This window comes from Thunnus albacares, chromosome 5 (genome assembly GCF_914725855.1).
Source record: "Thunnus albacares chromosome 5, fThuAlb1.1, whole genome shotgun sequence".
In the NCBI taxonomy this organism is placed as follows: Eukaryota; Metazoa; Chordata; class Actinopteri; order Scombriformes; family Scombridae; genus Thunnus; species Thunnus albacares.
The window spans coordinates 26,877,285-26,895,491 of NC_058110.1; the positions used below are offsets into that span (position 1 = coordinate 26,877,285).

At 38.0% G+C, this 18,207-nt stretch overlaps 1 protein-coding gene and 1 long non-coding RNA gene across 2 annotated transcripts; one reads left to right on the plus strand and one right to left on the minus strand.

Annotated features, from left to right (window-relative positions):
* Nucleotides 1-744: 744 nt before the first annotated feature.
* On the plus strand, nucleotides 745-13,861 carry osbpl2a (oxysterol binding protein-like 2a). The gene is made up of 14 exons (XM_044352466.1): nucleotides 745-854; nucleotides 1,151-1,284; nucleotides 3,609-3,720; nucleotides 4,063-4,138; nucleotides 4,692-4,826; nucleotides 4,968-5,065; nucleotides 5,190-5,372; nucleotides 6,253-6,360; nucleotides 6,455-6,544; nucleotides 6,634-6,760; nucleotides 8,980-9,099; nucleotides 10,452-10,575; nucleotides 10,693-10,783; nucleotides 12,706-13,861. Exons 2-14 carry the CDS (start codon nucleotides 1,248-1,250, stop codon nucleotides 12,806-12,808), a joined length of 1,404 nt encoding a protein of 467 aa, XP_044208401.1. The 5' UTR covers nucleotides 745-854; nucleotides 1,151-1,247; the 3' UTR covers nucleotides 12,809-13,861.
* Nucleotides 13,862-14,540: 679 nt separating this feature from the next.
* Nucleotides 14,541-18,003, minus strand: LOC122982872. The gene is made up of 2 exons (XR_006403548.1): nucleotides 14,938-18,003; nucleotides 14,541-14,889 (listed from the first exon to the last, which is right to left on the minus strand). It is a non-coding gene; the product is annotated as an uncharacterized LOC122982872 (long non-coding RNA).
* Between the last annotated feature and the right edge of the window lie 204 nt (nucleotides 18,004-18,207).

The following is an 18,207-nucleotide window of genomic DNA, read 5'->3' on the forward strand; positions in this document are numbered from 1 at the left end:
AGGAAAGGTCTGCAGAGGATCTGGACCAGAATGCCTTTAATGGATTATTCATAAAACACTTTATTATGTCATACTAACATTTATATCTACAGACTTGTTGGGCTTAATCCAAGGATATTTATTAATGGATATTCATCATGTATTAATGTATTATTAGCAAATAGAAAGGATAGACATCAGCCAAAGTCAGTAGATATTTCACACAGATGATATATTGAAACTGAATGCTTTAATTTAAAACTTTAACTGTAACGTTGAAAGATTTCTACTTGATTTGAGTCATTTGGATGACTGAAGCTTTATATTAGCTTCATATAAACTTTTAAATACATTTTTGCACAGAAAGAATCTTGTGGATTTTGGCCCCCATCACTTACATTGTGAATGCATTATGCAAGGATTTTCTAATGGCCAGTATGAACAGAAGGAATGGTTATGGCAAGAAACATCTATTTCAATGTTCATTTGGGCTCCTGACTGTTGTTTTAGGACAGACTTGAAAAATTATGACCCCATTAAACCGTGCATATAAGCCATTAAAAACCTTAATACAGAGTAATATATGAATTGACCTATTATTTAACTCGATATTTGAGAAGTCACCTCCATCCAGCCTGTAATGAAGTCCTGTGAAGACTTAAATGTCACATTATTTGTTTATTACTTGAAAACAGCAGCTGGACTGAACTTCTGCTCTTTGCCTTCTATTTCTAGTCCGCTCCTGGCTGCGATCTGATTGGCCGACGCACCTGTCAGTCACGGTGTCCTTGCCGCCCACTTCCGCCCTGCTCCAGCGACTGTACTCTCTTCGATTGTTTATGTTACTAGAGCTCTAATTTGACCTTAATTCACAGGTATACTTTACTAAACTGTGTTTAAATCTTCGTGTCCGTCTCCGTGTTGGTATTTGTGTGTCAGTGAGTGTGTTGATAGCGTTAGCTAATCTCTGCTGCCCACTCTTCAGCGATGCTAACGGCTAGTTAGCTAGTCAGATAGCTAAGTTAACTAGTAGCTGAGGCTGTTTGGGGAGCAGAGAGCCAGCGAGCGGTTATTTTTATTTCATAGCAAGCTTAAGACACATGTTTGGCTTTAACCTCCACAGCCAGCTAGCTGCCCTGCTCGCTGTAACGAGGTGTCCGTGCTGTTGCAGGTGTGTGTCTGGCTGTCTGTGATGCTTTGCAGAGAGGCTGGGCCGGTTGGTGGAAACATGACTTCTGAGTAACGCACAGTTACTTTGTCTGCTCAGTATGAACAGCGAGGAGGAGTTTTACGACGCGGAGACAGGTGAGACAGGTGTTTCAGATCTTACTAGTGACCCTGTTAGCTGGTGACTTCCATACATACGAATCTGTGCTGTTCTTAACTATTTACGCAAGTGAAATATGTGTGCTGAGCAAGAAGCATTAAAGGGGACCTATTATGCTTTTCTTTCTTTTCAGTCAGACATATAATGTTACAATGTCGGATGTTTATATTAAACGCGCCCAAAGTGTCGAATAACGAGATAAATGTTTGTAGACGCTATCCCTGTGAGCAAAAAGCACGGGCTTCAGACTGCTCTAAATGCTCAGTTTCCAACATCTTTTCTACTTTCAACCCGAGCTGATGTCAGCTCGTGACAGATGTCTTTATATGGTCATCTGCTCCAGCACAACATGCAAGTTCAGTGCTCAGCTCTGCTAACATTATGGTATTTTTTTCCAATATTTTTTGGGTGTTAATGCTGAGCCATTACTTGAGTCAAGCTGTCGTGCTGTGAGTGTTTTTTCCATTACACAGCGTGGCAAAATAAAATGAGTTGTTCACCTGTTGGAGGTGTGCTGGTCATTTGCAGCTCTTCATTAAACATCATCATCACTGTGGCTGTTTCTGCTTGTACTATGCCTCCCTGCATTACTTCTAACTGATCCGCTGAACAAAGAGCTCCAAATAGCTCCATATGTTGTTTTGCCTAACGAAACTCTTCTAATTTGGTGAGGAACACATTTAATTTCCTGTGAATTCTTCACATTAAAAGTCTCCCATCATTAAGTCATTTAAAACCTTTTAATATGAAGCAGGGAATGTTGTATTTTCATCAGCGGTAACTTAACACGACTCTGATATGGCTGCCCCTTAGCAGGCTTCTGGAAAGCTGGCCAATAAGCATTGCCAGATGGGAAATGTGTCGTACCAGAGGCTTAAAATAAATGTGGCGTAAATGTGTAATTTCAGAAAACACGTATTTATAGAAACAAACAACATTTTGACACTGCCTACAAATTTAGCCACATTATTTAAAAAAAAATAAATTGCTGATGTAGTTATGTTATGTGTGGAAGGGGGTAGTCTTTTGGGACTCACTCAAATAAAAATGTTCCAACACTGAAAACAAAAGCATAGCTGTTCAATAAACTAAAGGCTATTAGTAAACTATAACAACACGAGTTGTAGCCTGTTCAGCATCTACGTTGGAATTAAATACATAACATGCTTACCTTATCAGCCAATCATGCTTGTTGCGATGATAAACATGAGTCACATTTATCATCACAACAAGCATGATTGGCTGGAAAGAGGTGATGTGAGAATAGAAGCATAAACACAGACATAGGATCCATATTTTACTATCCTGGTGTGTTGGGAAAGGAATTAAAATGAAATAGCCTAGACTGATTGCAACTACTATTACTAACTGTCACAAAATGATCAAATTATGGTACATTATGGGACTTTTGCCATCATTGACCTTACATTGTACAGAAGGCAAAATTATCATGCAAATACGATAACTATTGATCGTACATCTGGCAACACTGTGGCCAATCAGAACAGAGTAGGCTCATTGGGAGGGGGGCCTTAAAGAGACAGGAGCTAAAACTGCCTGTTGAGAGACAGAGGCTGAACTGAGGGGCTGCATAAAGGGCCAGTATAAGATAAATAAGGAGTTTTTTGAACTGTGAATCTTGCAGAGCTGCTCTAGTGGAGTCCCAGAATAAAAATATAGAGCTGGAAATGAGCATAATGGGTCCCCTTTTAATGTGGGAAACAAAACGTATAGATAAGCACTGCAGAAGATTTTACACCATTATTTTCAGTTGGAAAAGTGACCCATATTCACATTAAACTTAACCCAATAATTAACCTTAACCTTGTAATTAAAGGTGTAGTGTGTAAAATTTAGCAGAACAGACTTGGCAGAAATGGAATATAATATTCATAAGTATGTTTTACTTATTGTATAATCACCTGAGAATAAGAATCATTGTGTTTTTGTTACCTTAGAATGAGTCCTTTATATCTACATAGGGAGCAGGTCCTCTTCCACGGAGACCGCTATTTTGCACCGCCATGTTTCTACAGTAGTCCAGAAAGGACAAACCAAACGCTGGCTCTAGAGAGGACCTTTCGCGTTTTTCGTGAGTTTCGTGAGCCGCCGTAGGTTCCCTTGGTGTTTTTCAACAGCTGCCATCACTACAAGCAATCACGGACGCAGTCAGCCAAAAGTCGCCAGTTAACAGGGTCACTTGCTGCAGATTGATCGGCTGCCAGAGGTCTCAAGTAGTTAAATATACTTGCTTCTTGTGTTAAAATGAATGAAAAGCATCTTTTCTGTGCATCTTCTTCAGGGCTGGAGTCAGATGATTCCTGTGAGGTCAGTTTTAAGGATGCCCTGGTGTTTGAAAGCAAGCAGGTGACTGATGGCAGCGCTGCACAGGAGAATGGAGTATGGGAGCGCAGGTGAGGGGTCATGCACAAGTGTGGTATGCATGTATATATGTATGCATGTTACAGCATTTAGGTGAGGTGCTCCAACATGCATGCACTTACATTTGGAAGCAGACAAGACCAGAGCAGACACATTTTTATGAGCACTCTTCCACTGCAGAGTATCTGTTGCTGTAGCTAGTTAGTCATCTAGATTTTGGTGTAGTAAACTGTGTTCTGTGACGATATCCTGTCACTTTTTGTGCTTAGGGTTAGGGTTAGTAAGCTGTTAACAGATACACTGTCAGATGTTTGGTCTTTTTTTTAATTTTTCACAAGATCTTTTTAATCTTTTTTGGTCAAAATGTCTACCAGGAAAACCCTGCCATCTGAAATGATCTCCAGAAACAACTTCAGTGTGTGGAGCATACTGAAGAAATGCATCGGCATGGTGAGTCCTACCTGCTTCCTCCATAACCAAACTATGAGAATACAAAGCTACTATGCAGAGCTGATATTTTATGCAGTTACTCTTTTAGATGATATAATATGAATTTCTAACATCAGATTTGCTGCAAACAAACTGTAGTCAGAGTCCGGGGTGAGTGTGACAAGTATTTTTTTAAATAATTGAATGTGCACTTGTTTCCACTCTCATCGTGATGCTACAAGATCAGTCATGCGTGAACTCTTTCTGCTCTTATTTCTGCTCAGCTGGCTATAATTGGTTTGGGGAATGCATTTTTTGCAGCCATCTGAAAGATCCAAAAATAACTTAAATGAACATCTGAATACGATAAATAAAAAAAACACATCTTTTGTCACTACTACAGTTAAAAGGCAGTGCATTATTGTTGTATAAAAGGAAAGTAGTATGGTGCAGGACCTTTACAAGGAAGGTATTATATAACACTGCTGAGTCACACTTTGAATCTGGTATAAAATTTGGATATATACTGTATGTTAATGCTTATTTATCTGTGGGTTTTTTTGGTCTCTTGCAGGAGCTATCCAAAATAGCGATGCCGGTTGAGTTTAACGAGCCGCTGAGTTTTCTCCAGAGAATCTCGGAGTACATGGAACACACTCACCTCATCCACAAAGCCTGCAGTTTACCTGACTCCATAGACCGCATGCAGGTAAAATGAACACTCTGATGTTGTGTTCTTGTCAGATTTTCTGCTTGTTTTGCTCTCTCTCTGCTCTGTGTTGTCAGCGTTGTTCTAAACACATCTGGACAGATAAATGCACAGTAATGACCATTAATGTCTCTGTGACAGGTTGTTGCTGCATTTGCAGTTTCAGCTGTAGCATCTCAGTGGGAAAGGACTGGAAAGCCATTTAATCCTTTACTGGGGGAGACATATGAACTCACAAGGTATCAGAGAAGACTTTTTACGCCTTTTAGAAGCTGAAATTGCATAGTACAGTTTTGCATTGCTGGTAAATAGAAATCTTGTTAATTAATGTGAGTTTTCTTCTGTTTTTTGTTTTTTTTACAGAGAGGACGATGGATACAGGTTGATCTCAGAGCAGGTGAGCCACCACCCCCCCATCAGTGCCTTCCATGCTGAGTCTTTGAAGAAAGAGTTTGAATTTCATGGCTCCATCTACCCGAAACTCAAATTCTGGGGCAAAAGTGTCGAGGCTGACCCCAAAGGCACGATGACACTGGAGTTACTAAAGTGAGTATTTGTGTCTTTTAATCTGTGTAGATTTCTGCATCCTCACTCACTTTTGATTTGTTGTGCTTTTAGCTGCGTTTAATTGTCTTAATGACCGTATTGGCCACGTTATTTCTTCTAGAAATAACGTTTGAAACATTTGATATTCTTTTTCAATGAGAGTGTACCGATGTAACACAAGCTCCTACAGAGAGTGTTGCATTATGGGTTATTTGTAGCCTTGTTGCTAGGCGAGAAAGTGTATTCAAGTTTGTTTATAGTGAGTCTGTTACAGTCAGCCTGAAAAGTGTTTTTAGTTTAACCGCAGGAGTTTCTGAAGGCTCGTGTAACATGTTTTTCTGCCACGGAGGAAATAAATTTGTGACGAGTGAAAACATCTTTACTGCAGAAACACACTGAGAATTAAATGTCAAGCAGCCAGAAATTCCTGCTGTCACAGATGACGAGGAGCTCGAAAAGACAAACAGACAGTCTGACAAATGCCAGAAAAAATATTTGACCACTTCAAAGAGCCTGACTGGAGAAAATGTGACTAATAGACAAGATACACAAATGTGCGATTTATTATTTCACTTTTATAAGAGAAAAGACTTCAAAGATGAGGACTTTAACCAGCAGGACGAGTGTGAAAGTGAAAAAAGGGGGTTTGTCTTACAGTCGGGCCAGTATGCTACTTGTTAGTGTTTGCATGTGGGTATGCTTTGATTATTCTTGACTTTTCCCTCAGAATGAAGTGTGTTACAATATTTCCATAAAAGTTTTGTTTGCTTTCTCACTCACTCAGATATTTAAACACAGACTGTAACTTTATACTCAAGACTGGTGAACGCTTACAAAACAGCCATGAAGTCAATATAACCAAGCTGTGAATTTCTTACAGACATAAAGAAGCGTACACGTGGTCAAACCCAATGTGCTGTGTGCACAACATCATCTTAGGAAAACTCTGGATTGAGCAATACGGAACAGTGGAGATACTCAACCACAAGTACGTTGACAAATACTTTTATTGTAAGATTTAAAATGTCTGGATCGCTGATTATTTATTGATTAACGTATTTCTTTTGCATTTAATTGGTCAGCACGGGAGATAAGTGCGTGTTGAACTTCAAACCGTGTGGCATGTTTGGGAAAGAGCTGCACAAAGTAGAAGGTCATATCCAAGACAAAAGGTAAGAACAGGACAACAACACTGCGACAACAGGCGACTTGTGTGATTTACTTTCTGTGAACTGAGCTTATGTCGTTATTGTCGAACCAGTAAGAAGAAGAGGCGAGTGATCTACGGAAAGTGGACAGAGTGCATGTACAGCGTGGACCCCAAGGTCTATGAAGCATACAAGAAGTCAGAGAAGAAGACGGGAGGAGACTCTAAAAAGCTGAAACAGGTGAGCGGTGTTTAGAATTACACTAGAATTACAGTAGATGTTGCTCTGACTGAAATCTGATATCAAGCGTCTCAGAATCGCTCGTAATAAAACTCGACATTTATTTATGAAGCTTCTTGCACTAACTTTCAGCCAGGAGAAGAGTTCGTCTCATTGTGACTTTTACAACACTCAAAGCTGCAAAGCAGAAATTATAATAGTTTTCTAACATTTGTAGTTTGATATACTAATTAGACAAGATTAAAACTAGACAGAAAATAGCACTTTTTATGTGTTTGCTTTATGTGTATAAATCAAATAATGTTGGTGATTAAGTTATCTAGGTTATATGTGCAAAATATGTCAAAATTAATAAATCTACTGATGATATTTATCAATAAAACATTTGCATGTCACGCTGTAAGTAAACACTGACAAGTCATTCATGTGGTTTAAAAAAAAAACGTTAAAACGATTAAAAATAGTTGGTAACTTGACTCAGCCCTCTCATTGTTCTGTTAAACCTGTAATCTTGCCACATCTTGCATATTTTGTGCATTATTTCACTCGCAGGAATGATGTTGCAAACCATCTCAACATGGAGATCATGAAATTTCTCTTCCACTGTCCAGTTTCCCTCTCAGTGACACTCCTTGTTAACTTATGTGTCCATACAGCTGGTTGAAATGTATTGTAATAATATGATGCACAGTTTGCTTCAATGCAGCCTGTGTAACTAAATGAATCTGAATTCATTACTGCATAAACTTAAACTGATACAAACCCAAATCATCAGAGCTGTGGAGCTGCATTTTCCCTGTTGCCTTAAGTTTGCGAGGACTTCTGTTTATGTGGAGAGCATCACAAAAATTATTAATTTTTTCCTTAAAGAGTACCCTTTAACATCAGTGAATATCTCTCCTCTGTGCATGTATGTCTCTGCCTGAAGGTCATCTCCTGGCAGTTCCTAAAAGGAACTTTCCTAAATTTTGGCGGAGGTGGGAGCGATTTCCTGAGTTAAGAAAGTTGATGAAATTCGTTTACTCTTGACTCCCCTTTCTCACATGCACTGCAACCCTGAAATTTTTCCGGACATTAGCCTGAGGAACTGTATGTGTGAACACAAATGTCCGAATCAGTCAGACTAGACATGAAACGGATGTTATCCTGCCAGCTCTCTAGAACAAAGTCTGTGTAACGTCCAATTGAGTCCAAGCGAGCGAGTGGGCTACAACTGCTCGATGCTACAACAAAATCTGGCAGTAAGGGAGACGGTACAAGTAAATACAACTGTTGAACAAGCAGAACATAAACTTAAACACAACATCTTTGACTTCCAGCAGTTAACTCGCCTCTCATCCACAGCCGCCATGTTACACGTGCAACTGGTGCTGCGTAAATGCAACAGGCAAGCTAAGCTGCATTGTTTCGACTGAGCCTGAATGCTCTGCTGTGAAGCTAGCGCTAATGGGAGAGAGGACTTCCTGTGATTTATCATAAAATAGAAGTAGTTTTATTTCTGATGACAAGCTGAAAAACGCAGAATTACAACTGCAGCATTCTTTCTGCGTCATGTCCGGCCTCCTGCAGTATTTCCAGCAGGTGTCTGACCTGGATAATCTCCTGCTGTGTGCTACATGTGTGAAAGGGCAACTCTGGAAAATGTCCGGACATGATTCTCTATGTGAAAACGGCTATAGACATAAAAGGACGAACATATTTGCATCACTCTGAGAATTGTTGGCCATTTAGGACTGATTTCCTGCTCTGAGACGCTTGATGAATACGGACCCGGATCTGCCTCCTGAGATGAAATTCTGCCTCCAGTTTGTTCTCACATGTGTCTTTGACATGTTTTCTCTGTCTTACAGCATGAAATAATCTGTGAATTTACTCACCGCTCTAAATTCTTTTCTCAAACGGTATCTTTCCTTTCACATTAACATGCAGTGGCTTTAGTAGAAGGTAAGGTAAACATGTATTTTGGTATCTGTAGTGTGCTACTGCTGTTGTCTAGTTGGAGTTATGTTCAAAGTGTAGTGTATGATTAGATCATTGCCAGCACTAATATGTGATGTCTTGCAATGGCATACGTTGTTGCTTGAGAGACGTTGAGTGTTGAATTTGTTGCAACTGTAGTTCTGTGAATCACTTGTTTGCATTTGGACTGTTCGTACTGTGAAGTCAAGCTGGTGGTCCACGTCTGATGATGTCATTTATCTTTGTGTGTGTGTGTGTAGGAACATAGTTGTGAAGGTGAGGAGTCAGATGAGATGCCAGAAGTTCAAGAGACTGTGACTGTGATACCAGGAAGTGCCTTACTGTGGAGGATAATGCCACGGCCTGCTCACTCAGCACAGGTCAATATCACACACACACACACACACACACACACACACACACACACACACACACACACACAGAAAATGATGCTACATGATTAACTTCAGCTGGGACGACTAAGATTCGAGGGACGATGATAAATGTGTTTTATATTTATTGTTGACATAGCTTCTCCCTGCTATGTTTCTGTTCATTTCACCTACATTATTCAAAATAAACATGTATTTACTTACTGTACCTGAAATAGTATCTAGCAATGCACCAGACCTCAGTATCAACAGTTTTCACTGGAGATACTTTTCTACCTAATAAATGGTCCCTATGAATAAGACTGCAACTAACGATTATTTTTATTATTGATTAATCTGCCCATGTTCTTCTCGATTCATCGTTTTGTCTATAAAAATATCAGTAAATTGTACAAAAATGTATATATTATAATATTATATATATTATATAATATTATATTTTCCCAGAGTCCAAAGGTTACATCTTTAATTTAAAGTTTTGTCCAACCAACAGTCCAAAACCCCAAATATTCAGTTTACTGCAATGTATGACAAAGAAAGGAAAGGCAAGTTTATTTGTATAGCACATTTCAACAACAAGGCAATTTAAAGTGCTTTACATAAAGCATAAAAGGCATCAAGACAGAATATAAAAGCAACACAAGGCAATGTAAAAAGACATTGAAATACAATTTTAAAAAGTGTTAAGTGAAATAAAAAGATGTTGAAATAGAATGAGAGAGATAAAACAGGAGAATAAAAAGTTACACTGCAATGTAAGATATAAACCCTCAAATTTGGTTTAATAAAAGGCAGCGACAAACAAATAAGTCTTCAGCTGTGATTTAAAAGAACTGAGAGTTGCAGCAGATCTGCAGATTTGAAAAACCTCAAATCTTCAGATCTGTGGAGCTGAAACTAGAGAATTTCTCACAGTTGCTGATTAAATATTTTGTTGAGCAACTAATAGATTTATTAGTTATTATAATTGTTACAGCTCTACCTGCAGTATGAAAACTGTTGACAACGTCTTCTGTGGATTATCCAGAGAGAAACAGAGAAACTGTTCCTGGAGAGAGATGTTGTTGAATTTTTAATGAAGTGAGCAACACAAACAAAAGTTAATTCACCTCCATTCTGCAGAAATATCTGAGATTCAAAAATATAAAAACCTGCACAAATAAAACTGTCTGTTATTTCATGATTTGGGTGGATTAAACCTTTAAACCTTAAGTGGAGCTGCTCATACACACATATGGACAAGTTTTTTTTGCCCAATTTAAAAAATACTAATGTTTATTAACAGTTTCTGAACAGAGATGTTATTTTCCCACTGTAACCTGCTGTTTCCTCCTGTGTAGATGTATAACTTCACCAGCTTTGCCATGACACTAAACGAGCTGGAGCCCGGCATGGAGAGACTACTGCCACCAACAGACTGCCGGCTGAGGCCTGACATCAGAGCCATGGAAAACGGAGACACAGGTAACACTGACCTCACATAAACGCGAGGTTTTGACTCGCATGTATCCTTCTACACACAAAGACTCCGTCACCAGGACCCTCATATGTTTCTCTAATGGCTTCTTTGTGTTTTTACAGACACAGCAAGTACAGAGAAAGAGCGGTTAGAGGAGAAACAGAGGGACGCTCGCAGAGAGCGCTCCAAGGATGAGGAGGAGTGGTCAACCAGGTCTGTATTTATAAAACCACAAATTTATAACTTGCAAATATGTCCCCTTTCTGTCGTGCAACTGGTTACGTAAATGTGATGGTTGTAAAACAAGTTGGCCTCGTGTCAAGTGTCAGACTCGCTGTTATGTAAAAGTCACTACAGAAGGTTAAATACACAGATAGACTGAAAACACTCTAAATTTAGCACTGACTCACTGTATCTCTCATACACAAACAAAATAAAATGAGTTTATAATAAACTGTAGAACACTGAGAATGAAACAGTTTTAAAATGTCATTTATCCCTCAGAGTTTGGAGGTAAAGGAGGGAAAAAAGCACAGTAATAATCACACCTGTGCTGCCTCTATGTTTTCAGTTTTCCTTCATGTCAACTGTAAGAATGAATGAATATCCACTCTTAACATACAGCGTGTGAACAAATAGGAATTAAAAAAGAGACCCAACTAAACATCTTGTCATCTAGTAATTGTATACTCAAGCACTGTTTGACCTTTTCAGAAAGGCAGCAGATGTTGCTGTCTAATCATGTTAAATTAAGACACTAATTTTTGTTTTGTTTTTGGAGAGTTAACCATTAGAGTCAGCGGTAAACGTCCCCCCTGCTCACATAGGTCAATAATTTCAGCTTCAATGGCAAAATAAGTTTTAAAATCCATCAGTGATGCAGCTGTGAGAGAACAGAAAACTCTTCCTCCTTCATGTCTTTACTTTCAAATCACCTTTCCGCTCTTTCCATAACGTTCCTGTCATGTCTGAGACTACGTCCGTACCATAGACTGTTTAAAAATAAAGGTCGTAGCCATTGTGACGTCATCCATTGGTTTCTGAAGCCTTGAGTTTGTCATTCTGACCGCCGCCATCTTGGTTTTTTGGAGTCAGAAGTGAACTACAGCACCTCACACACTGCTGTGGTAGCGACTTGTCAATCACAACGTAGCCATGCCCTAAAGCATACCCTGCTTTATCGTATATTTAACTCTACATGAGACCATAATTTACAAAATGAATATAAGCTGTATTGAAGAAGACTTGAAACTAGCGATTGAGACCATAAACTCTTTAGGGAAGTGTAGGGTCATTTTCCCAGACTTCTATACAATCAGACTTCTTTTTGGAGCCAGTGGAGTCGCCCCCTGCTGACCATTAGTGAGAATACAGGTTTTAGGCACTTCTGCATAGACTCAGAACTACCTGCCTGGTCCATATTGTGCCACCTAAAAACACAGTTTTTGTGTGAAAACGATTTGCGTCGACACCAGTGTTTCCAGCTCAGGAGACCGTTGACAAAAAGCTAAATTTTTTTGTGAGAGAAAAACACTGTTGTAGTCAGGATGGAGAGCTGAAACAGAGAGAAAATGATCTGTTCACAAATGTATCCCGCTTAGTGTGGAACTGCGTGAAGCTGTAAGGAACATTTATGTAAAATTGACCTCCGTCTGAATCATGAAAATCCATCATTTTAATGTTACATATTCAATGTCTAAAAAGGGTTCATAAGTGTCTCCTAATTCCTGGAATTCTGCCGTTGTTAAAATAAAAAACTGTCCTAAAATAAGTAAGACAAGTTTCTGTCACACCTTTTCAACAACAAGGCAATTAAAAGTGCTTCACATAAAACATAAAAGACATTAAGATAAAATGTAAAAGAAACACAAGACATTATAAAAAGACACATTTAAATAGGAGAAAAACAAGTAATCACAGTTCATCTTAGTCAAATGATCTATTTAGCAGCCATGTGTCTTGACGGTGCAAAGACCAGTTAAATGCAGAAAAAAGTCCTGGAAACTTCCTGCAGTCTCAAACTCCTCAGATCATAGTTTTAACATTGTCTCAGGACTGTACATTTCTCACGTTATACAATATTTCCTTTAACCCTGTCATTAAAAAGACGTCCTGCGTGTTTTCTGTCTCTTCAGGTGGTTCCAGCTGGGAACGAACCCTCACACAGGAGCTGAGGATTGGCTGTACACAGGTGGATACTTTGACAGGAATTACACTGACTGTCCCAACATTTATTGACACAGGGAGGTGTGAAGATCTCCTCTCTGATGATCGGATTCACTTTGTTTTTTCTCTCAGCATCTAAGATTTGTCTAATGTGACGTTGCGGACGCTCGCCGGTACCGTTTTCTCTGTTTTGAACCGATGAAAAGCTGATATCAAAAAATGTTATCAGACAGTTTATCAAGTCAACTGTGAACCACACGAGAAGTAAAACTGAGGAGAATTTTAGAGTTTACTTACTGTAAATGTTGATAAAACATCAACCACCTTCATCTTTATATGCCCTAATCATGATTCTGACAACGATAGTCCACATGTATGTTACTCACCCGTCGAAGGTTTTAATCTCTGGAGCGGAGGCCGTGCCGCTGCAGGACACAAACCTCTTGACTTCTAGAGGATTTATTTTCATTTTTAGTTCAAGTACTCAACCATAATGTAGTAGCGTAACCCACCACACACTTCTGTCAAAGTCGCATTCAGATATCAGGGGTTATTTAAACACACATCCGCTACTTTTATATAACCTATTTGAATATTAGATGTCTATTTTAGTTAGCACTAAACATCCCTAAAACTTCACAAGTGTGATCATTTTCTGTGAATAGAGACTTACAGTAGAAAAGAAAGCTGCTTCTAACCATGTTTACTGACAACAGTAAACACATATTGTTGGTACATTATATTATTGTTCCGCTGTAACATAGATTATGTGTATAATAATTGGTGCATGCATGGCCACCAAGATGACTATTTACACAAAGTTAAAGCCATAAGATGTTTTCTGCACTGAGGAAAATACTGTAAATGTATTCATATAGAACTTTAAAGCAAAGGGATTCACAGCATTTTGGTTTAAAGAGAACGCTGCGTCATATTGACTCCTGATTATAATCATTTGTTTTTACACAGGAACACTTCACTCTGTTTCTGCGTTTTCAATTTGACGTCGTTTTTTCCATCAATCAAAGCCGTGTTTTCAGACACGGTAGCAGCAAATAAGGGTAGCTCTTTGTGATAAGCATTAATTGATGGTTTTATTAATGGTTAATAAATCATTTTTAAAGACTTTATAGATCATTTATAAGCCAACTTTTAGGGTTGCCAGGTTGTGGAAATTCTTGCATTGTCTTTTTCACTCTTTAGTTCATCAGGAAGGAACACCTACCCTCTGGAAAAGAGCTGCAGGGGATCTGGACCTGAATCCATTTATAAACTGCTTATTAACATTTAAATATATATTTTTAGGGCATTTTTGTGCCTTTATTATGGCGACAGGAAGGGGAGAGAGAGATGGGTGGGTGACATGCAACAAAGGTCTGCTGCTGGAACCGGACTGCTTTATTAAAAGACACGTTCACAATTTAATCAAGTCTCTCTTAAAACAAAAGTCAGGAGCCCAAATAAATACTGACACATGTTTTTCTTGCTGTAATCATTCCTCCTGTTCATACTGACCATTAGAAGATCCCTTCATAATGTCCTTACAATGTAAGTGATGGAGGACAAAATCCACAGTCCTGCTTCTGTGCAAAAATGTATTTAAAAGTTTATCTGAAGCTTATATGAAGCTTCAGTCGTCCAAATGAGTCAAATCAAGTAGATATCTTTCAACGTTAAAGTCTTTTTACTGCCATAGTCGCTGTTTTTGTTCGATGCTTCCGTTGAAGCTGAAAAGGAAAACGCTGTTTAGACACAAAAAACTGGAAGATATCCACTTTATTTAATAATATTTTTATTTTAAGGCAGCTTTTAGGACACTCAAGTTCGCATTACAGAGAAAAGAAGATAAACATGGCAAAAAAACATTAATATTTCACTAATTGCGGTGGCTGAAGTCTCATATTATCTTCAGATAAACTTAGATGAAATTTTGCCCAAAACGAGGACTTTGGATTTTGTTCCTCATCACTGACATTGTTAAAGCATTTAGATGATCTTCTAACAGTCAGTATGAACAGGAGGAACGATTACAGCAAGAAAAACCTGTTTCAATGTTCATTAAGGCTCCTGACTGTCGTTTTAAGACACACTTGAAAAATTGTGAACCCGTCCTTTAATGATTTATTGACATATAATAGCAGTTGACTGACAAGCTGATGGGATACTAGACACTGAGAAACTTAAGAACCATCATTAACAACTTATTAACAATTAATAACTGCAGTCTTGACGGCTTTTTATAAAGGGAGAAATATGGGACCCTTTATTATTGGAAGGTCTTCCTGATGAACTAAAGTGCTAAAAAGACAAAGAAAGTTCGATGCTGTTGGAGGATTTTCCACAACCTGGCAACCCAAAAGTTATTCTTAGTTATTAATGACTCATAAATGATTTATAAAGCATTAGTAAGTTATTATAAAGCCTTAATATAAAATCATTAATTCATGCTTAAACCCTTTATAAAGGGTGACTTATCAGAAAGTGGTAACCACATGGTACAGGCATCATAAACCTATGCAAACGGATCCATCCAGTCTCCTGAAATGTGAAAAATACAAATAAAACACTAAGTTCCTCTGTAGCTAGTAGCCGACATGAGCTTGAGATGCTACAGAGGCACCAGTTAATGAATGTTGTGTGCTGATGATTATATAACTCTTTAGTGCGGTTGTTAAGACAGTATAGAGGTGTTTTTTTTGTGTGTTTCTAAGCACTAACATTGCATAAAACTGCACATTTGAACGCTCACTGTCCTATGCACATACTGTATAGTGAAACATCCTACGTGTCTTCCCCAGCTGCTCTCAGCTTTACTCTGAATTCAAAGCACTTTGTGACGACCGCAGATACTCAAAGGTGCAGGTTCGATACGATCTCATACTCTTACCCTCTTTGTCTTTATGTCTAGCATCCAATTGAAAATGTTTACATGTATGTTTCAGTGATCTTTTGTTTCCTCTTCATACCACACACATCTATATGCATACAAGGCATATTTAAGAAATAAATTATGGACTATTCAAACGAGCAGCCCTGTCGTTGTGTGATAGTGTGATCGGGTTTTCCTCTCGGTGTATCATCACATCTTTACAGCAGCACCAGTGTGTGATGTTCGTACCAATCAGGAGGTCACATGATATAAACCTGAAGGTTCATAAGAGGATTTATAAGATAGAAAAGAAGAAGAAACGTCCCTCTGCTACACAAAGTAATGTATTTTTTCGGACTTTTCTCTAATCTTTGCTTGTTTCTTGTGGAAAAACTGGATACGTTTACCTCTTCAAGTCAATCTGAGAGGATAAAAATCACTCTCCTTTACTGGTTATTGAGGTAAGAATGTTGGGAACCACTGGTCTGTACAGTCATAGAGTCTCTACAGCAGTGGTAGACAAATAGCGGCCCTCGGGCCAAACCCGGCCCTCCAGCAAAGATATTTGTCCCCCTGAAGTTATAAAGTGTGAATTCCTACACTCTTTTAATCCCCCAACTTCAGCCTGTTCGATAAATAAGTGACAATCTAACAGGAATGATGTATTGATGCCATTTCTAATGTAACTACAACAGTAGTTTCAATCAACGATAAACAAACTGTTTATCATGTGTGGTTAACAAATAAACTGAGTTTCTAGTCTCGAAGTGCAACAGAGAACATTCACATATGAATCACTTTTAGCCCAGTTAGTATTATAGTAAGCTGTAACTATTTTAGACCTCAGTTACAAATAGGAAAAGTAAAAATGTGTTTCCACTGTGTTGGTTAACATCCCCCCCCCCAATGAAAAATCCTGAAAACACTGGCCCATAGTTGAACCTGACTGGAAACATCGCCAATATAGTGTATAAAACTGACCAGTCAAAACACACAAAGGCCCATCATGAGCTTGAGTTTGACTGTTTGACAATTGATTATTTGGGAATATTCATCACAAACAGCACAAGATCCTCTGACATGATACAAACTTTAAAGGATAAAGTTGGAGTTTCTCTACATTTTTCTTATTGTTAATAAATTCCAAGAAAGGACCAAAACCAGCAGTATGTTAGTCCGTCTCACAGAACTTCCCTTTGATTTCCTGTCTGTCTGTGGCCCCAAAACCCATCCGCATAAATAATTTCATTTATTAAAAGAGGTTCAGTAATTTCCTAAAACAGCTGTACACTGTAGTCTTTAGCAAATGTCACTCGAACAGAAGTAAATAAAATGTTTGTTGGGGATTATTTTTAGAGATGATTTCATGTGATAGTCAGTATTTCCTGCAGCAGGATGTTGTATGTGGGACTGATTCAAGATAAAGTGTGTGTTCATGGTAATGAAGGAACATGTCACCCATTGCAACAGTTTGGTTCACTAATGTGTTTTAATAGTTTTTGAGCTTTATGGCACAGATGAATAAGAAACATCAGGCTTTTGATACACAGACAATACTTGTTAGTAGGTTGAATTTATTGTACAAAACTCACAGAGAAACGGCGACACTGGGCCTTTAAGCAGGTTTATTCGGACATGTTCAGGTAATTAAATGAATTATAATGAGTTATCCATTTGATTTAATTCTGTAATAGACAAAAAATACATAACACTCATCCAAATATTCACAAAAAGAAGAAAACCGCAACAACAACAACAAAAAGAATAAATCCAACCCAACATGGGACCTGGACACACAAAGACAAACTGATATAAAATGAAGTTAATAAATACTATTAATAAATTGCATAAACATAAAATTGAAGCATGACATGGGATAAAAATGGTAAAAAGGTAAATGTTAATATTTCCATGTGATCCTGACCACCTTAGATCATAAAGAGATCACTGAGCCTCTGCTACATCACAGACCAGATGATAGTTGTGACATGTAGACACAAAAAATTGAAGTTCTCATATCGAGAAATTACATTTTTAGCCATACGAGCGGGATGGCTCCAATTTGTTGATTGACTGATCCACCACTTCGGTCCAGACTGAAATATATCAAAAGCTATTGGATGGATTGCAATGAAAGTATAAACAGACATTCATGGTACCCAGATAATGAATCTTAATGACTTTCAGCTCAAAGTTTTCACTTATCCTGTAAAATATCTCAACATCTACTAGACGAATTGCAACAAATATCATGGTCCTACTGATTTAGATAATCCAATTACTTTTTCCTGCATATCCATATTTGTGGTTTTGAGTAATTTTGAAGGTTTTGTTAAAGATTGTACTTTGGATAAAAGCTGCAATTTGTATTAAAGAAAAGTACATATTTTTTGTTTTACACAATATGCAAATTGTAAACTGTAACTTTCCTAAAAATATAATGATCTGGTTGCTTTATTTTCAGATGACATTAATTACATGACAAATAGTGTTTTGAGTAGAAATAAGTTAACATTTTGTTATGATGGTTGTTTCTTACAGTAGTTAATTCTTGTATGTTAAATATATTGGTAGAATGAAGGATAAACATAATAAGTAATAA